General features: G+C 42.1%; 1 protein-coding gene across 1 annotated transcript; it reads right to left on the bottom strand.

Moving 5' to 3' along the window:
- Positions 1 to 1,146: 1,146 nt before the first annotated feature.
- On the bottom strand, positions 1,147 to 20,239 carry Psmc2 (proteasome 26S subunit, ATPase 2). The gene is made up of 12 exons (XM_006987809.4): positions 20,077 to 20,239; positions 14,623 to 14,660; positions 14,022 to 14,103; positions 13,016 to 13,115; positions 10,937 to 11,068; positions 10,477 to 10,549; positions 9,858 to 9,953; positions 9,258 to 9,422; positions 8,093 to 8,180; positions 1,661 to 1,863; positions 1,466 to 1,562; positions 1,147 to 1,384 (listed from the first exon to the last, which is right to left on the bottom strand). Exons 1-12 carry the CDS (start codon positions 20,144 to 20,146, stop codon positions 1,227 to 1,229), a joined length of 1,302 nt encoding a protein of 433 aa, XP_006987871.1. The 5' UTR covers positions 20,147 to 20,239; the 3' UTR covers positions 1,147 to 1,226.
- Positions 20,240 to 21,187: the final 948 nt, after the last annotated feature.

The raw sequence follows: 21,187 nt of genomic DNA, 5'->3' as shown, positions 1-21,187 counted from the left end.
GGATTCCAATCTGATCTACAGAATCCATTTTACAGCTAGGTGTAGAGAGATCGGGGCCTCCCTGGAGAGAACCAAGTCAAAGAAACAGGCACATTCTGGGATTGACCTCTGTCCTCTACACACACAAAAATGACTCACTGGTAGTTACATAAGAAATCATTTTCAAGAGACCTGTTGAGGATTCCAACATACCTTTTTTAGTTGGGCCTGGAGGTGCACACCTTTAATCTTAGCACTAAGGAGGCAGAGACAGAGAGGCAGGCAGATCTGAGTTCAAGACCAGCCTATCTACACAGTGAGTTCCAAGATAGCCAGGGTTCACAGAGTAACCCTGTCTCAAAATAAATAAATAAGTAAAAATAAAAATAACACACCACAGATGAGAAGTCTAACTAGTCTTACCAACTCTCAAGTATTAAAAAATATATTTTTTAATAAGTGTACCCCAGTTCTGGATTTCCTAAATCCTCACACTTTACCTTCTTCTTTACCTGCTACCATTTCACTGTTCATTAAAATCACCAGTTCTTGACTGATCTGAAACTGGTCAAATGGTAGTGGGAAATGCATTAAACGCTTCTTTCAATTTAAAAACTCTTGGTCCAAGCTGCTGGTATACAGTTCAGTGGTAGAGTGCTTGCCTAGCACTCAAAAACCCAGTACTCAGTACCACCACCAAAACAAAACAAAAACCTTACTACACAAAACCCTCACTATGGGTGAAAAACCATAGGATTCAGTATATTGAGATTCTTGACAATGTTTTGAATGCTGATAAAAGCTTGAGAACTGATAATGTATTATCTAATTCTCCAAATACATAGCCAACTAAAAAGAAACACTTCAAACCCCACCAGCAAAAGTGTCAAAAGTTAGACACATGTGACCTAAATGTGAACTATTTTGATGACAGCTAAAGAGTCCAGAGCTTCACACACTCTGGACTTTTGGGCTACTGAGGATCCACATGAGAGACAGTGAGGTCCTACATGCACATTAGTGGCCAGCACAAGCAGAGCAGGAGTTACTGGTGGCTAAGAAGTGCTGTGCGTTAGTTCTTCAGATGACAGGGCCAGCCCACCAACAGCACCCCGGAGTGCTGTTCTGACTAATACCACAGCACAGGGAACAGTGAGCTGGAAGCACTTACGAATTTTGAAATCTTTTATTTTTGTAAGGTGTCAACAAGTTACTCGAACGCAGGAAGTTGCCAGAGCCTCTGGAGCTCAATTGTATGTCATGTAGCGGGGAGTAGCGCTGAATTTGGCGTAAGACTTGATGACCTTATTCACAGCTTCCAAGAAATCCTTCTCTGTAGCAATTTTCCGCCGTGCTCGGATTGCAAACATGCCCGCTTCTGTGCAAACACTTCTGATCTCCGCTCCTGTCCAACGAAGAGAAAACAGAGTGGTTTAGCTACAGCCACCCAAAGCCTGACCGGCAGATGAACAAGACCAGTACTTACCAGTGCTGTTCGGACACAGCCGGGCTAGCAGCTCAAACCTAATGTCTCTCTCAACACTCATCGAGCGAGCGTGAATCTTAAAGATGTGAGTCCGACCCTAAAGATGAAGGAATTTACATATAGTAAAGTGAAAATCTATCACAAAAAGAAAAAATTTCAAGAATATTTTTTTCTAAAATGAACTTTCTTTTCTACCTCTAGATCAGGTAGGCTAAACTCAATCTTTCTGTCCAATCTCCCCGGCCTCATGAGTGCTGGATCCAGAGTATCAGGTCGGTTAGTGGCCATCAGGACTTTGATGTTGCCTCGAGGATCAAAACCATCCAGCTGGTTGATGAGTTCCAACATTGTTCTCTGCACTTCGTTGTCGCCCCCAGCACCATCATCAAACCGAGCCCCTGAGAAGACAACAGAGAATCATCCCATGCCCATTTAGAGCAGCTCTACTCAGGACCTGAAAACAGAAGGCCTTGGCTCACAGCCTCCCTTGCAGCAAAGTACACACCCTACTCTGAAGTTATAAAACTAACTAAAAAGCAAAATATACCAAAACAAAACAAAACGAAACAAAAAAATCACACAAAAAATATGGAGTCTATTTTGTGCTGGCCAACTACTCCTAGGCTGGGGCCAGCCCTAGAGTGTAATTGATATACCCCGAGACACTCCACTGGAGAATAGTGATTCCTCCTTTCCCAGCAGGGAGCAACTGTAAATAGTTTCTTGGCCAGGGATGAGATTTTTGCAACCATTTCCCTTCTCAGTGGTGGAATTTTGCCTGAATTGAACCTGGGCAAATCTCTGATTTAGAAAGAATTCACCATAAGTTTACTTAACAGTGTTCTTTAAAGTATCTTTGAAGTTACTCCTGCAGGACATTTTGTTTTGCAAACTAATCAAGAACTCTTCTGTAGGGAGTGGAGGGACGCTGGCCCGCTCAAACATGGAGCTCTGGCAAGCATTGCCCTTTTCTCCCATTCATTCTGCCTTGCTAAAAACCTTAGATGACATTCCTGAAGCTAGCCACCAGGTCTATTCCCTTATTTGGCCACGTCCTCCTCCTGAAGCTGACTACTAAGGTCCAGCTATCAAAGTACTGAAGTCCAGCAACCAATCAAAAGCCCCCTTTGGCTCACCTAATTAACCTGCCCAATCAAAATTAAACACCTCATCCTAACACAGGGTTTCCCCTTTACCTTTATAAACCGCCATTTGTCTATGTGCCACGTCTGTCTCCTCTCGAGCCAGAGGCGGTCCATTGTTCTTCCAGGACAAATACCCCTGCCCCTTTCCCTCTCTATCTCCTTTACCACTGCATCCTAGCCCATTCTAACACAGAGCTCCCCTTTTCCTCTTAAAACTGTACCTGCAAGGTCATTTCTTGCTGTTTTCTGATTCAGAAAACAGCCACTTTAATTTTTCTTCCTGCTTAATAAAGGATTTCTGTGAAAACAGATGCTTGGGTGTGGTTTGTGCCTAACCCGGGGTCCGGGAGGAAGCCCCCACTGTGTGTGGGTCCCCTTCAGGGAGTTTCAAGATGGCAGCTATTACCTTGGCTAGAGTCTCCAGGTACTAATAATCTGGAGAAAGCTGGAAAAAAGCTATCCAAAGAGTATTAGGAGAATAGAGATGGCTCAGCAGCTAAGAGTACTTGCTGTTCTTACAGAAGACCCCAGCTCCATTCCCCAAATCCTGCAGACTGCTCACAACTGCCTGACTCTAGCTCTCAATCATCTGACAAACTCTTCTGACCTCTGCAGGCGTGGTCACACATGTACACAGGCACCTATGAATGGCATACATGTACTCAAGACATACACATTTTTTGAATAAAGAAAATGGGCTGGAAAGATGACTCAGGGGTTAAGAGCATAAACTGCTCTTGCAGAAGACCCTCTGAGTCAGTTTCCTAGCATCCACAGCTCACAGTCACAACTGCCTATAACCCCAGCCCCACAGCAATGTGACACCTTCTAGTGCCAGGCCTCTGCAGACACTGTACTCACACACGCACATACCCACAGATGTTATCAGACATTCTAAACAACTAGAAAAAAGGTCATACCCAGAGCAGCAACAGCATTAGCAGCTTCCTCAGCACTGTGTGTTCAGCACTGGGCAACTGAGAAAGCAAGACACCATTTGAAAAAGGCTTCTGCTATGTTGGTGGCTTGGCAGCCCAAGAGCCCCTATGAACCACATTTGGGAAACTCAGCAAGTGACGCAAAACCAAATGCTGAAACCTGGCCAAAAGAACAGTGCTAGCCTGTGGAGACTACACTTTGAATCAGATCTGTGCAGCATTCAACAAGCTAAAAACCAGGGACACAGCAGAGTGTCGACTCAGGCTGGGGCACTGGGAATTGCACAAGGGTGGGGCTAGCATCCGTTCTGAGGAACCCTGAAGGAAGGCTCAGAGATGTTTTGGGCATCTGAGACTCCATCTGTTGAAGTCCCACCCAAAGACTGGAACAGCATCTGTAATCTAGTATCTAAAAAGGAAAGACTAGAGCAGCCTCGTATCACAGAGGAGCTCCCAAAGCTAAGACAGGTACACTGAGACTCTGAGTCCAGTTTCCATGCCCTATATCCCGTGTGCATCGGACTCACTCTAAGACGAGAGACACTAGATCTGAAATGTGAGCATGACTATGTTCATAGTCTCTGTCCCCTGTATCTCCTCTACATGCATGCCTCCTTATTCAATCCCCAAAGTCAATTAAGCAAGCCAGCTTAGCTGTTCTTGCCTGTATATTCCTTGCCCTAATCACTCTTTTCTTTTCTTTTGCATTTTTTTCATTTTCTATTCCCCAAGTATGTAACTTGCCCTGGTTTGCAGAGGCTCTGGGGCCTAAGAGATGGACCAGTTCTTGCATTATCTGTTAACCCAGCTTAACTGCAACAGTAACTGGAAGATATACTGATGATGATGAAGAACTAAGAAGGAAACTTTCCGTGATAAAAGCAATCTTAAAGAATTTATGACCACTAACTCAGTTCCACAGAGGATAATGAAAACACATTTTTAGACTAAAAAGAACAAGTGCATCTGTGAAGCCACAGGAAAAAACAAGCAATGCTCGGACAGTGGTTACACAAATGAGTGTTGAGAAAACATCAAACACTACAAAGGCAGCAAAAATGACAGGAACCAATGCACATCTTCAACACTATCTCTGTGGGCTCAAGCAGTCCTAGTCTATGGAGTGAGGTTCCACGTCAGCCAGGGACACACAGTGAGACACTGTCTCATAGTGCACGCGCGCGCGCACACACACGCGCACACACACACACACACACACACACACACACACACACACTCGCACAAATCAAGACCCAAGGGTCAGGGAATGGCTCAGCTGGTAAAGTGCCTGCCGTGCAGTTGTGAGGACCCATGTGCCCCTTGGCACACGTGTCAAAGCTGGGGCACAGAAGTGCACTGTAATCCCAGTGCTGGGGAGGTGGGCGGACAGGAGGGTCCTTGGAGTTTATCTGCCAGCCAGTCTAGCCACACTGGTGAGCTCTGACCCAGTGAGAGGCCCTATCTCCACAGATAAGGTGGAAAGACACCGAAGAAAACAATGCCACCCTCTGGTCTACACACACGTGGGCACACACGTGCATGTGCATCCTTAAACACTAATTCCCCGGTCAAAAGACAGGGTAGAGGACTGGATTAAAACAGGACCCATCTGTTTGTTGCTTCTCCGGTGACAGGATAAAAGGATAGAAAGGTGCTCCAAAAAAATAAATAAAATTAGGAACAGCGGGTGTCACTGAAGGCCAATAACCAAAAAGTGAACCTCCTGAGATGAAAAAGCTTCTGTAACAGAAGTAACAGTTAACTGAACGAAGAGACAGTCTATACACCTGACAGAGAATTAATGTGTAGAAAACAAAGAACTCAAACCAATAACCAGAAAATCAAAGAAGAAAAGCCCAATTAATAAATGTGTTAATGATTTGAGTATAAGTGACAGTTCTTAAGAAATACAAACGACCAACAAGCATATGAAAGTGCTCAACTTTACTAGTCATAATAGACACACAAATCAAAACTACAATGCGGGGGCGGGGGGACTGAAGAGATGGCTCAGCGGTTAAGAACATTTGTTCTCTTACAGAAGACCAGGGTTCAGATCCCAGCACCCACGTAGTGGCTCATGACCACCTATAACACCAGTTCCAGGGGATCCCACACCCTCTTCTGAGCTCCACAAGCACAGGGCACACATGTGGTACACATACATGTATGCTGTGGGATGTTCTGTATGTCCTGTGGGAGACCGTTCTCGGGTTCCTCATGTTCCTCGTGGCTTTACCCAGCAGGTCCACATGGAGGATGATTAGGACCACGGGCCTGAGTGCAGGTGTCTGAGATGGTCTGCACTTGGCTGTGCTGGGCAATGGTCTGTATGTCAAGTTACTCTGATTGGTCAATAAGTAAAACCTGATTGGCTGTGGCTAGGCAGGAAGTATAGGCAGGACTAACAGAGAGGAGAAATAAAAGAACAGGAAGGCAGGAGTCACTGCCAGCCGCCACCCTAACAAGCAGCATGAAAATATGCTGGTAAGCCACGAGCTGTGTGGCAGGGTATAGATTTGTGGGAATGGATTAATTTAAGATATTAGAACAGTTAGCAAGAAGCCTGCCACGGCCATACAGTTTGTAACCAACAGAAGTCTCTGTGTTTACTTGGTTGGGTCTGAGCAGCTGTGGGATTGGTGGTAGACAGAGATTTGTCCTGACTGTGGGCCAGGCAGGAAAACTCTAGCTACACATGTATGTAGGCAAAGCATCCATCCATACACAGTAAAAAAAACCAAACAAACAAACAAACAAACGAAACAAAACAAAAAAACCCCCCCTACATTGAGAACCTCCCTTCTCCCAGTCACAATGCCATTCACTAAGAAAACAAATAGAGGACAGCAAGATGGTTCGGTGGGTAAAGGTGATTTTGCCAAGCTCCTTTGACCTGTGTTCGATACCCAGGACCCACACAGAAAAAGAGAAAACTGACTCTGGCAAGTTACCCTTAGACTTCCACGTGTGTGCTGTGGCACACAGACAGACACAGACAGACAGACACGCAATCACTAAATTAAATTGGTTGAGGAAAAGAAAGAAATATGACAAGTAACAGTTTCTGAAGGATGTGGACAAAAAGAATCCCTTATACACTGATGGTGGGAGTATAAACTGGTTTACTCACTATGAAAATTTCTCAAAAAAACCAAAAAACCAAACCAAACAAAAAACAACCACCCTAACAATACATCTTCCGGATGACCCACCTCTACCACTACTGGATATCTATCTACCCAGAGGACTGCGGACACATCACAGACACACCTGCACATCAACGTTCACTGCAGCATTAGTCACACTCAAGGAACCAACTTAGATGTCCACCAACAGAGAAGGTAACAGAGGAAACACCATGTATGTACACGGTGGAGCACCATGTTGTCAGCTGTTACTGGAGACAGTGACAGGCATCTGCAGCTCCTAGGGATTAGCATTCTAAAGCCACAGCCAATACCGCAGGACAGTTCAATGTTTTCAGTCTAACCAAAAAACAAGCAAGGCAGGGATTATCATTCCTTTTGTGGAGTTCAGTAAACTGAGGCTTCAGTGTTAGTTAAAGTAAATAGAGTAGGTCACAGGGCTAACACTATATTATATCAAATCTGGGAAGCCAATATTATTATTTTATGTAAAGAAAGATAAACTGCTACCATTTCTGTTACAGTCCAGTGCCTTCTTTACAGTAAGGGATGATGTATCATTTCAACCTATGAGCTGTTCAGAGTATGGACATTTATGCCCACAATGAAATGAACCAGCACAAACACAAGCTATCAATGCTATGTAGTATTTTTTCCTTCATAGCCATACTGTTGCTTAAATCTGCGGCTCTGATGTACCAGAGCTGCAACCTGGAGTTAAAATTTTATAGAAGATTAACATGTCAGAACTCTACTACAAATCACTTTCAGCTTCTATGAAACTCAATCCTACACTAATTCTTTAAAATATCATTCAGGGATGATGAGATGGCTCAGGGGGCAAAGGTGCCTGCTACCAAGTCTGACAACCTCAGCTGGATCCTTGGGGCCCACATGGTAGGAGAGAAGTGACCCTATAGGTTGTCCTTTGACTACATGCACACTACATGTGGTGGTTTGAATGAAAATGGCCCCATAAGCTCATGGGAACTGTCACTTTAGGAGGTGTGGCCTTGTTGGAGTAGGTGTGGCATTGCTGGAGGAAGTGTGTCACTGGGAGCGAGCTTTGAGGTCTCAGATGCTTAAGCCTGGTCAGTGTGTCTCAATTCTCTTCCTGCTGCCTGCCAATCCAAATGTAGAACTCTCAGCTCCTTCTCCAGCACCACATCTGCCTGTGTGTTGCCACACTTCCCGCCATGACAATAATGGACTGAACCTCTGAACTGTAAGCCAGCCCCAAATAAATGTTTTCCTTTATAAGAGTTGCTATATCCTGGTGTCTCTGCACAGCAATAGACACCCCAAGACACTATAGCACTCTCACTCTACATACGCACACTCACACACACACATGTAATAAAAACTAACTAAATCAGTAAAATTTATCATTCATACCTCCAATGGCATCAATTTCATCAAAGAAAATAAGGCAGGCTTTTTTTGTTCTTGCCATTTCAAAAAGCTCACGGACCATTCGAGCCCCCTAATGAGAAAATTGGATTATTACAAAGTTGATTTTAAAATCTTTTAAAGTACAATAAATAAACAAACTATACTGCACAGTTTTCAACAATTTTTCTAACAGCATTCTCAACCATTATCACCTAAGCTTTTTTAAAAAGATTGAAGTTTGGGCCAGGCGGTGGTAGTGCACACCTCTAATCCCAGCACTTGGGAGGCAGGGGCAGGTGGATCTCTGAGTTCAAGGCCAGCCTGGTCTACAGAGAGTTCCAGGACAGCCAGAGATTCACAGAGAAACCCTATCTCAAATAAATAAATAAATAAATAAATAAATAAATAAATAAATAAATAAATAAATAAATAAATAAATAAATAAATAAATAAATACAAAAAAATACCGAAGTTTGCTACCTATATTATCAAATTAATCTTGTTAGCCTCAATACAGTATAATTTTCACGATTCTCTAGCTATTCAACAGCACTAAGGTTAAGACTAGAAGCAATCAAATTAATATTCTTTTTTTTTTAAGCTGAGGATTGAACCCAGGGCCTTGCTTTACCACTGAGCTAAATCGCCAACCCCAAATTAACATTCTTAAGTGAAGATAAGCAAAACTTGAAGAAATAAAAGTATTTGATCTGTCACTTGGAATTAATGATCATTGAATTTGATTACATTTTGATCAAAATGTTAAAATTAAAATACTAAGTCATATAGCCCTTTTGATAATCCTTAAGTATACTAAACAGTATGTCTTAGATATAATATATACAACCCTAGACCTAAATGCATGTACTTAGCTAAATATTTGCGAGTGTGTGTACAGACACCTATGCCCACACATACAGACAATCCATGCTTTCTATTTTTCATCAAACTACTGACCACTGTCCCTGAGATACATTTCATTTACCTAGCACTTCTGGGGTTTTTACCCCACACACCAAAACTGCACTAAGTGCCATTCTTCTGGGGAGGAAACACGTTGATCAGAATTTTATACAGTAGCTCATTTGGAATTGTTTTTTAATCTTATGCATATATCACAAATCTCTCACAGAGCAATGACGCTTTAATGTTGACAAATTCACTTTACCTCCCCGACGTATTTCTGCACGAGCTCAGACCCGATAACTCGGATGAAGCAAGCGTCAGTCCTGTTGGCAACTGCCCTAGCACAGAGTGTCTTGCCTGTGCCCGGGGGACCGAACAGCAGCACACCCTTCGGAGGCTCAATCCCAAGGTTAACAAATCTCTCTGGCTGTGACAAAGACACAAATTTTACACTTACAACTTTGGCATAACAAAAATATAAAATGATATAAAAATAAATTTTTCACTTTAAAAATCAATTATCTGATATTGTGTGTTCCGTTATCCTCCAAGGTTTAACTGTTTTCTCTTGATGTCACTGGAACAACTATTTTCTTCTACAGTAACAGTAATATTCTTAACAGATTAATTTCCTTGATCAATCTAAGTAGCAGCTCTGCCTTTTAAATACACCTGGCCACTCAGTTCTTCTTGTTTGCTCTCTTCTGAAATTGAACCATCTTTCCACACCTCCACCCCATCACAAGTTCCCACAAAGGAAGACAAACCATTCAAAAGCTATGTAATACACAAGCAGCAATGCTGGTGCTCACTGCACAGCAGCTCGGGACAACTGTACACACAGGAGACAGTCAGCACTTACATGGAGTAGAGGGGTTTCAACTACCTCGCGCAGTTTCTCAATCTGTTCCTTACAGCCACCAACATCACTGTACGTGACGTCAGGTTTTTCTTCCACCTAAGAAAGAGTAGACAACACACTCATAGGCTTTTGAGTGCTGACCATACCCTCCACAGGAGACTTAATACCATAAAAACCATTCTGTAACAAGAATGTTCATAAAACGGGAGTTAAAACTGCTTACTACATGTTAGGACATTAATTAATTCCAGTGTCCTAGAACTATTTGTTGAGCTACACTTGACATTAATAGGTGACAAATACTGATAAAGACTTTCTAAATATTTTTTTATTTTCTGGTAACTTTTTGGTGCATAACCTGCATTAGCTGTTTAAAAGCTTCAAACGTTTTTGGAATAGATACAATCCTTGTTGCTTTTGGGTTTTGTTTGTTTTTATGAGATAGGCTTTCAACCCGTAGCCCAGGCTAGCCTCAAACTCATTCTGTAGCCGAGGCTGGATTTAAGTCATGGCAATCCTTCTGCCTAAGCCCCCAAATGCTGGGATTACAGATATGAGCCACTATGCCTGGCTGGCAATTATATTAAAGCATGTCAATCTCTTTCCCAGAGTTTCTTACCTGCATCATGGTAACTGTTGGGTCAATCTTAGGAGGTAGTGGAATGTGAATTTGGTATTTATTTCTGTCCACGCTAAGGAAGTAAAAATAAAAACAAAAACAGAATAGATGCTCTTTAAGTTTCCAGAGAACTCTTTCTGGCTAGTATTTATCTTTAAAATCACATTATAAGTAAGCAAAAGAGATACAGTCCCAGAAGTTAGGAAGAGAAAAAAGTTGTGAAGAGTAAGTTATTATGTATTCTACAGACATTAACTATTCTCAAGCAAGTACTGCTTCCACGTTAGCCGCACGCCTTTAATTAGGACCCATAAAGCCGTGCATTGGGAGTGGGAAGGCCACACTGGTGTGAAGTCAGGAAGCTCACAGAGAAGGAAGGACTATGAGTCTTACTGACCACCTCTCACACGCCATGGCATTCTGTTTACTCCTTCACAACAAAGCCACAGCATGAACTCACCCAACTCTCATCCCTTCTTCAATGTCAGTGGGTGCCACCTGATCACTGAGATCCACCACAAACTTGGCAAACTGCTTCACGTTGATGATGTATTTGGGGTCCTCTGAATCAGCATTGATTATCTTCGTACACCTAGCACAGAAAAGGGCTTCATGAGAGTAAGGAACCCAAGCCACCAACAGTGAGCTCAATAAGTGGGCCACTGCTCAAGACCCCTCTGCGCTCACTCCAAGTGTCCACTCAACCTTAGCTGAGCCATAGAATTTTCAGATGATCCCTTCCCCAGAAAGACCAAACCCAAGAGTGTCATTAGTGGTTTCCAGGTGTGACCCTCATTCCCTTTATTATCAGGGACATCTTTTCATCTTAGGTGACTTTCCTTTTCATTTTCCCTTGTAAGAATATAGCTGTGTGTCTTATTTCAAATTCAGTAACTTATATGTTTTCATTTTTTTCCTGGGTTCACATTTTTTTTTTTTTGGTTTTTTGAGACAGGGTTTCTCTGCGTAGCTTTGCGCCTTTCCTGGAACTCACTTGGTAGCCCAGGCTGGCCTCGAACTCACAGAGATTCGCCTGGCTCTGCCTCCCGAGTGCTGGGATTAAAGGCGTGCGCCACCACTGCCCAGCTTGGGTTCACATTTTAAATCCATTTTTTGTTGTTATTTTTAATTTGAAAGTGTTCACTCTCTGAGAGATCTGGTAAAAGTTAATATATAATATCACGTGTGTCAAAGTATCTAATAAAGAAAATAGCAGGTTGGAGATTTAGCTCAGTGGTAGAGTGCTTGCCTAGCAAGCGCAAGGCCCTGGGTTTGGTCCTCAGCTCTGAAAAAAATAAAAAAAAATAAAATAGAAAATAGAATCTATAATTCATATTCAGCAGCTATTGCATAGCAACAAATACAGAGAAATACACAACAGCCTGCAGTGTGCATGTAGGCTGATGGCATGAGTGTTTTGTGTCTGCATCATATGTAACAAGATTGTCTTCTGTTGCCAGCCAAGGTCTAAGGGAGAATTAAATGTATTATTACTTTAGCTGACAGACCTGTTGCTCTATAGACACAGAGGTAGATTTTGTTTTTTTAATTGGGGGTGGGGGGTGAACGACAAGGTGGAATTGTACATTTTGTTTGTTTAAGACATGGTCTTGATATGTAGCTGAGGCTGGTATCAAACGTGGCAAGCCCCTGATGCAGCCTCCCGAGTGCTGGGATGATAGGTGTGGACCACCATGTGTGCCACCACCCTGTCTGGCTCGTCAATCCATGGTTTAAAAAGTAGTCTGGGTATGTTTTCCCACCCTGTAATCCACACTTGGGAGGCAGAGGCAGCAGGATCACTACAAGTTTGAGACCAGCCTAGGCTACAGAGTAAGTAAGATCCTATCTTTAAAAAAAGAAAGAAGCAAATATACAGAAACTTTTCTTCAAGAATGGCTAAATAAGGAGCTTTAACAGTTTACGTCTGTGAATTGAACACATTTTCTTTAAAAATTAAAAGGAAGCCAAGAGGTATAGCTGTACTAAAAGCAATACAGAATTCCCCAATAATCTTTGATTGGTGTATAAAATGAATGAAAAAATTTTCTTAATAAAAAAAAAAATTCCAAACAAGGTAGTTATGTCTTTAATTAAACCCTCAAGGGGCTGGTAAGAAGGCTCAGCAGGTAAAGGGGCTTGCCACCAAACCTGATGCCTTGAGTCTGCTTCCTGGAATCCACATGGCAAAGGAGAGGACTCCCAAAAGTCGTCCTCTGACCCCCACACCCATACTGTACACAGGGGAGTGCTCACACACACTTTTTTAAGACCCCCAGATTTACTTCTTTGCATTCAGACACAAGGATACACATAAGAGGACAAGAAGGATCACTGGAACATGAGAATTGGAGCTTTCATACTGTGTTCTGTACTTTCTGGGTGTTCTTCATAATTACTTAAAGCACAGAATTTTAACCCCAGATATTTGTAGAAAGCTTTATGAAATGAGAAACAAACAAACAAATTTAAACTACTGCATTAGACCCCAAACTCTAAAATGTCTTGGAAACAAAGTCCTACAAAGCACTGAGTGTACCTTGCCACCTGGAGCGGCTGTTCACTCTGAAGTGTTTGTTTGTCTGCAGCCAGGTCCCAGAGGGCTGGTGGTGCCAGGCCAGTGTCTGACTCTTTGATACCTACAGAGAGGAAGATGGCAAAACTCAGCAAATTGTAGTGCATCACTCCAAAACTAACCTTCTCAACCCTAGCATGACTGGCATTCTATATTGAATATCCCCACTTCCAAGGACTGTCCTGTATATTTTGTAGAATGCTTAGCAATATCCCCTTCTAGATACTACACATCACCAGTAATATACCTTTCTGCATATCACAGGGATCAAGTTGCCTTCAGGTACTGCCTAATGCCTTCAGACAGAACCATTACCCTACAACCCCCACCCAAAACCACTACCCTAAAGCAACAAAACCAAAAATGTAATGACTACTTGACATTTTGTTTTTGTTTTTTGTACTACAGACTTCACTATTTAAATTCCCAAGTGCCAAAAAAACCAGGCAATAGGCATAATGGGTAAAATCATGTTTTTATTCAATATAAAACTTTGATATATTAGAGTGTACTGAACTAGGCTTTGATCAGCAGAAATATTACTTGTGCAAAAGATGCTACTTAATTGCACAAGGATTAAACACATTTGTAAAAAAGGGTGTTAAATGAAGTCAAATTTCTTAAGTTTTTAAAAAAATCTGTAACTAATGATTTTACTTCAAAATTTATTTCAAATTTGCATTTAAAAAAATTTAGCACAGGGCTGGAGAGATAGCTCAGCGATTAAGAGCACTAAATGCTCTTCCAGAGGACCCAGGTTCAATTCCCAGTACCCACATGGCAGCTCACAACTGTCTGTAACTCCAGTTCCAGGGTACTTAACACCCTCACAGACATACATACACTAATACACATTAAAAAAAAATTAGCACAAGCAACAATTCATTTAAAGGAAGCAGGATAATAAATACACACCAGTATAGCACAATCAACAATTCTTTTAAAGAAAGGAAATAGAGATAATACATACCAGTAAGTTCATTAATTTTTTTGAGAAGTTGTTGAATGTCATCCTCAACCTGCTTGATCTGCCTGGAGTAAGTACTCTGCCCCTGGGTGAGAAAGGTCAGTTTAATTAGAGCACCTAAATATAAACAACTTACTCTTACTAGCCTTAATTGTATCAGAGCCTGGGAGTAAGAACAGGAGGGGGAACATTTGCAGACATTTTCCTAAGGCAGTTCTGTATTTTCTGACCTGTAGTTGATCTGCACCAGGCTGGCCTCACACTTACGGCAATCCTGAGTGCTGAGAGGCATGAGCCACCACATCTGACTGAAAAGTAGCCTATTTCCATGCACTTAAAATTTCCATTTCTGGGCTGGAGAGATGGCTCAGAGGTTAAGAGTACTGACTGCTCTTCCAGAGGTCCTGAGTTCAATTTCCAGCAACCACATGGTGTCTCACAACCATCTGTATTGAGATCTGGCACCCTCTTCTGTATACATTAAAAAAAAAAAAAAAAAACTTTGGGCAGCTAACTCTTCTCAATTAGTGTGAACTCTCAGACACTTCCTTCTAATCAGTTTAGAAAGACAAAACAATTTTTGTTTAAACACAAAAAGACTTACGTAAGTTTTCAGTAAGGCAATATCCCCCTCATCCAGAGCTAAAACAAAACAGAAACAATGCATGACGTGAGGTTCAACAAGAGCGGGCAGCTGGTCAACCTTTCTGTTCAAATCAAAGTGTTCTAACCCAGTTCCAAAACTGAGTAAAAATGGGGACAGGGAATGAATTATAGTATTACATAGTCGATTACTACTTTATATACTTTATGTACTGCACATATAAAACATACCCATTATGGCGCTTAGTTAAGTAATCATGCTATATTCATACAATGAAATACAAGGCAGCCAGTCGGGATGATGGTGCACACCTTTAATCCAAGCACTTGGGAGGCGGAGGCAGGCAGATATCTGAGTTCAAGGCCAGCCTGGTTTAGGGTTCCAGGACAGCCAGGGTGGTTACACAGAGAAACCCAAAGAAACAAACTAAAAAGAAATGCAAAGCAGTAATTAAAATGATAAGTTCTTGTACAAAGATATTCAAGTATTAAGTCAAATAGGCAGGTTAAAAACATTGAATGTGCATATAATTTTTCTTTATACAGAAAATCTTTTAAAAATATGTAACAAGGAGTCTAAGATGGTGATTACCTAAATGTTATCAGTGGTTATCTGGTATTATAAATGGTTTATAGTCTATCTGTAAATGATACACAGTCTATACTTCTTTAATGGTACATTGTGTATTATGAATTGGCCTAGTAACTAAAATTTAACTATGATTCTCAGTCAATAGTCGTGTGCAGAGAGAGCCCTCCTGCCTTGAGGCTCTCACACAGAGGTGATGTGACAGTAGGAGAAAATGTAGTATAGTGTAAGAAGCTCAGCCACCAGTCTGACAGAAATGAATTCTAATTCTGAAATCTGTTAGTGGGATAGCCTCAGGCAAGTAACATCACTTCTGGACTCTTTTCACTTATGTAAATAAAGAATAAATACCTACCAGATCAGTCACTTCTAGAATATAACATTAGAATCTATGTAAGATGTGTGTGTGTGTGTGTGTGTGTGTGTGTGTGTGTGTGTGTGTTAGAGTGTAAGAGAATTTTTCCTTCTACAAGTAATGGTTCAGTATTTGTTAATTCACCATTTGTAAGAACTATACAGAATATATTTCCTATGAATATCAAAACAACTGCAGGGGCTGACAAGATGTCTCAGGGTTTAAGAGCACTGGTTCTCTTCCAGAGTACTGAGGCTGGATTCCCAGCACAAACATGACAACTCACGACCATCTGTAACTCCAGTTCCAGGGCATCTAACACTCTCTCTGGCCTCTGCAAGTACCAGGCGCGCGCACGCGCACACACACACACACACACAAGCAAAACACCCATAAACAAATAACTTTTTAAATCAACTGTACATATTTTGAAGAAGTTTTTTTTTTTTTTTCAACCTAGAAAGACAATTTCCACAGGGAAGAATAGCCTCTTTTTTACGTATGCAAGGATACTTAGTTAACAACCAACTAGAGCAGTCTTGGTGAGGAAGTGTTCTTGCTGAGGGTAAGAGAGCTTGAGCAGTGGAGCTTTAGGGTACTACTGGTAAGGCAGTCCATGAGCACCAGGATGAGTTCCTAAGGACCACAGCACACCTTAACATTAAAAAACTGTACCTTACCCATGGTGGCACACACCTTTAATCCCAGCACTAGGAGGCAGAGGCAGGAAGAATTTCTGTGAGTTTGAGGCCAGCCTGGTCTACATATTAAGCTCCAGGCCAGCTAGAGCTACATGGTGAAACTCTGCCTCAAAAAAGTAAAAACAAAGCCGGGCGTGGTGGCGCACGCCTTTAATCCCAGCACTTGGGAGGCAGAGGCAGGCGGATCTTTGTGAGTTCGAGGCCAGCCTGGGCTACCAAGTGAGCTCCAGGAAAGGCGCAAAGCTACACAGAGAAACCCTGTCTCGAAAAAACCAAAAAAAAAAAAAAAAAAAAAAAAAAAAAAAAAAAAAGTAAAAACAAAACAAAACACAACAACCCACAAAACTGTACCTTAGGAAGAACTGGCTTAGCAACAAAGTAGAGTACATCAGAGGTCCCAAGACTCTTACATTGGTGCAAACCATAACACTAAGTTGGGGCTAGCATGTAAGAGGTCGGAGGTTCAATCCCCAGCACTGCACAAAACAAAGGAAAAAGAAAGAAAATCCAGGGTTAGAAAAGCCTGGAGAATAAGAATCTGCAGCACAGGGCAGCAGACTAAATTTGATGGGAACTCAGTGCACAGAAATATCCAGAGACTAGTCCCACCTCAATCTCCTAAGCATCAGGTATATGTATAGCTCTCCCTGTGAAGAGTTAGCAGAACAGGCTGGACTGCTACCCTTTGGAAGCCTGCTTACAAGCTGGCCTTTGGCTGCTGTCTGAAAACTTGGATTTGGGGAGAGTTCCGATCATTCCAGTTCACTAGGCCAAACTATTTGCACAAATAAACAGTTCATGCAGAATACCAACTTTCCTTTTGAGAGTCTGAAATTTGGTGCCTATCTATCCAACCCCTAGTTAAAAAAAACTGGGCACTGGTACTAAGTCTCCAACAATCTGCCCTGACTGGTAATTATTTTAATCACGCAATGGTATCTTCTTGTTGAGACAAACAGGAGCATTTATGCAATTCTTATTCCTGTTCCCTGGATGTTATCTCACGTCCTCTGTCCCTTTTGCAGATTTTGTCACAATAAAGTCACTCACAGGTATAAGTAAGTCCCATGGCATGTCCTATAAACTTCAGAATCTAATGGCAGTCTAAGAATCCTCAACACACTAGCGCATCCTAATGTGGTAATCCAGAAGGCAGAGAAATTAGACAGTAGAGTTTTAGTGCAACAAGAAGTCAAAACAATCAACAGTCTTTCCAGTCTTGGCTGCCACTGGAGAGCAGCAGCCATGGGCCTCAACAAAGACCACAGGTGTCTAGGCCTCACTAAACACACTAAGTTCTTTGATTATCCAGGAGGTGTGTGGCTTTATGAACTATTGTTCCTCGGGGTCTCAAGAACAAATGGAGCTCAAGTTCATCAAGAAGGGGAATGTACCAAGAGGAAGCAGTGAGAAGCAGAGCAACCTACTAGTGACCATGAGGAAAGCGGCTGACAAGAAGGACTGACCCTACCCTGCTTGCCACCTCCCACAATAAACCTTTATAAACTGGAGAGAGAAAAAAAGGTTAACTGAGAATTGTATTTGAGAAGAGACAGTTCAAGATGTGAATGGATGAAATCACCAGGAAGGAAATTTTAGAGAAACTATCACAGGACCCAAATGAAGGAAAAAGAAATAGCAAAGAAGAAAAATAAGCAATGAAGTTCATTTAGAGAAGTTTAATAAGGCCCAGGGTTACCTGGGAAAGCATCGGACAGTCAGGACGACAGACCAAAGAGTTGCTGTATGAGAAACAGTGATTACGTATAAATGTACTGTATACTACAGATATACTATTTCATGCTACAAATACAGTTATTTCCAAACTACACTGAGGCCAATTAGTAAGAACTAACACCAACATTAAATCTAGCTCTTCCTAATACCAACCTTATCCTTTCAGGTGTTTAGGCAATAAAAGGAGAAAGAAAGAAAGGAATGAAGGGAGGGGAGGAAAAAAATGAAAAAGAAAACGAGTTGTAAATTGAAAAGGGAGAATAGATTGCTTCAACCGTATGTTTTTTGTTTGTTTTTTATTTTTTGAGACAAAGTTCCCCTATGTAGCCCTGGCTGTCCTGGAACTCACTCTGTAGACCAAGCTGTCCTTGAACTCACAGAGATCCACCTTCCTCTGCCTCCCAAGTGCTGGGATTAAAGGCGTGCACCACCACTTTCTGGCCTCAACTGTATGTTTTTAAGACAAAGTAGGTGTTAGCATATTTACAGGAACCAAAGGAGGAAATTCTGTACAAACACAACAGGAGCAGTAACAAAGTCCCAGAGGAGAGAGGGAGAACTAAGACCAGGAACAGAGATGAGGTTAGGTTTGAAATTGTCACCGAGTCCTGCAGGCAGAGCTGAACGAAGGATAACACAGACGAGAACTCCTGGGGGAGGAGAGGAAAGTCATCACCGAGGAACACAGGAACCACACTGTGGGCTTGAAAAACAGACCACTCTGGCCAGCAAAGTGGGGTTCACAGTCACAAGACAATAACCAGCAGGAGGTTGAGTGACTGAAAGCCTGAAGTCATGTCATCAACAAGGTTAAACTGGCTTGAACGATGTTGACAGCCTATGTGCAGAAAAAGACACAAACAATGAAGTTCACACAATCTCAAAAGGAAGAGCAAAAGCCTAATGGGAAATTTGCCATTTTAGACGTGAAAATGGAGTTTACTCAGATGGGGATTAAAGTCACCAGAATGGAGGAGATCCCAGGGCATCACAACTGCTGATGACACTCAAAATGATGCCACAGAACCAACCCAGGGGCCAAAAAACAATGGGGTTTAAAACTGCAGCAACCTCCAGGACAGGCTGTTACCTTAGGAAAATCATTTAATTTCTCTAGCATTAATTCCATCATCTAACTCAGAGAATTTTACCTTCACAGTGTTTCTGTAAAGATCATATAAGATACACACTCTAGTCATACTTAAGCTCCAAAATAACCTTATCAGTACTTACTTGCCTCTGAAACTTTCAATGGTGTAAACACTTTAAGGAGAGCCGCAGATTGAGTGAAGATTAAAAAGAAAAAGAAAAAAAAAAAGAGTATACATAGTATTTACGCCCAGAAGAGGCATAAATGGTGAAGGAGAAGTTGAGATTGTAAGAAAGAGTCAGACACCACAACATTGAAAAATAGTTATTTTTAAGATTAAAGAAGTTGAAAATAAAGCATGAAGACGAGACTAGAAAAAAAAAGAAGAAACTACATCCAAAAATGTAGTAATATGGGACATTTTGCAGAGAGACAAGCACTTGCGATCATGAAATCTCTAAATGTAAGATTCTGGTCTACATCAAGATACATTATGATAGAGACACACACACACACACACCTGCATACACACAGTCGTGCTTCAGTGTGTATTAAAAATGTCCAGAAGGAAACGTAAAATGGCTGGAATCAGCACTGGTTAGAATCTGGGGACAAGAATGCGAGACTTGATCGAATTTTAAACCGTCGCTGCCACACCTGGGGAGGAGAGGATGGGGCCGGGCGGAAGAACTCAATCCCCGCCTGGCTGGCCACCTTTGAAGGCCTGCAAGGCCACACTGGGTTTGGAACTTCAATGCCTGACAAAATATTCGGTAAAAATAAATAAAAACACCTGATTTAAAAACTCGGTCAGTAAGAAAAGAATCCAGAGCCTGCAGTGAGCAAGGGAGACAGAGGGCAGGCAGTGACTGAGCCCAGGCCTGTCACCACTCCGGACCAAAGCGCACGGAGCACCGAGGCGGCGGGATTCCGCGCCTCTGCAGGTCCCTCCCGGCTGGGAGCTCGAGCCCGTGTCCGCTCACCTCGGATGGGCTTGTCGTCCTTCTCATCCTCTTTGGTTTTCCGCTGGTCCGCACCTAAGTAGTCAGGCATTTTCGGGGTCGCAAACGCCTCAGCGTCTTGGTGATTACACAGCACCTTCCTCGCTTCCGGCGGGGTCTTCCCTTTCTCTTCCCCACCGGAAGTGGAAAGCTCTGGCGCTCATTCACAGAGCGCCCCCGGGCTGAAGAGACTGGCCCCGTGTTGTGCGCAGGCCCAGACTTCTCCCTACCCCTCGCCAGGTCTGCTCTTTTTATGTACCGGAACAGCAACTTCCAAGATTAACCCTGGTTCAGTGGGTGAATTTAAGTCTCGATTTAGCCATTAGTAGTACACGCCGTCAGGGGTAACTTATTAAATCTCTAAATTTTAATTTCCCCTTTACCTCACAAGATTGGGGAGGCACTAAATGACAGCGTTTGTAAAATGGCTGGCATTTTAGACACAGTTAATTGGTGACCAGGTCTATAAATAGAACGAATATAACACATTTCTGGTAGGGAATGTGTGTCTGGGATATGCAAAGAACTGCAGCTCAACAAGAGAGCCGGATGGCTTTTATGATGGGAAAAGAACGATGGGTAAAGAACTTGGACAATCATTTCTCTAAAGCATATACACAAATGCCAACTGACACACGACAGAATGTTCAACCCTGGGAAAATGCAAATAAAAGGCATTTTATTTATTTTTTTTAGGCCTCAAGTTTACAGAGATTTGCCTCCCTGAGTACTGGGTCGAAAGGTGTGCACCACCATGCCTGACCCATGGATGGCTATTTTTTTTAATGACTGTTATTGTTTTTTAAAAGGAAATAAAAGTTTGAGGATGTAGGGGAAAAAAGAGAACTATTGTGTACTGTTGGTGGGTAAAATGGTGCAATGGTTGCTGAAAATTGAAAATAACTAAAATATAACCTGTATAAGCTAGTAATCCCATTTCTGGATATATAATGACAAATAGTTGAAAGTGAAATATCAAAGAGATACTTGTACAGCCATGTTCATAGCTGCATTAAGCAATAGGCCAAATGAAGAACAGCCCAAGCATCCATCTGCAGACAAATGGATAAACAAAAATGTGGCATATTAATAC

The sequence above is a fragment of the Peromyscus maniculatus genome, chromosome 3 (assembly GCF_049852395.1).
Source record: "Peromyscus maniculatus bairdii isolate BWxNUB_F1_BW_parent chromosome 3, HU_Pman_BW_mat_3.1, whole genome shotgun sequence".
NCBI classification, from domain to species: Eukaryota; Metazoa; Chordata; class Mammalia; order Rodentia; family Cricetidae; genus Peromyscus; species Peromyscus maniculatus.
The sequence above is the reverse complement of the archived record's forward strand: the minus strand, read 5'-3'. Positions and strand labels throughout refer to the sequence as shown.

Bases quoted from the DNA above. Each gene is read 5' to 3' on its own strand.
- Psmc2 (XM_006987809.4), bottom strand. From the start codon at position 20,146: ATGCCTGACTACTTAGGTGCGGACCAGCGGAAAACCAAAGAGGATGAG. The intron at 1,864-8,092 runs GTATGAATGATA...TTGTCTTCTCAG, and splicing joins TGAAATTGATGCCATTGGAG to GGGCTCGGTTTGATGATGGT. The intron at 1,563-1,660 runs GTAGAAAAGAAA...CTTCATCTTTAG, and splicing joins TTAGCCTACCTGATCTAGAG to GGTCGGACTCACATCTTTAA.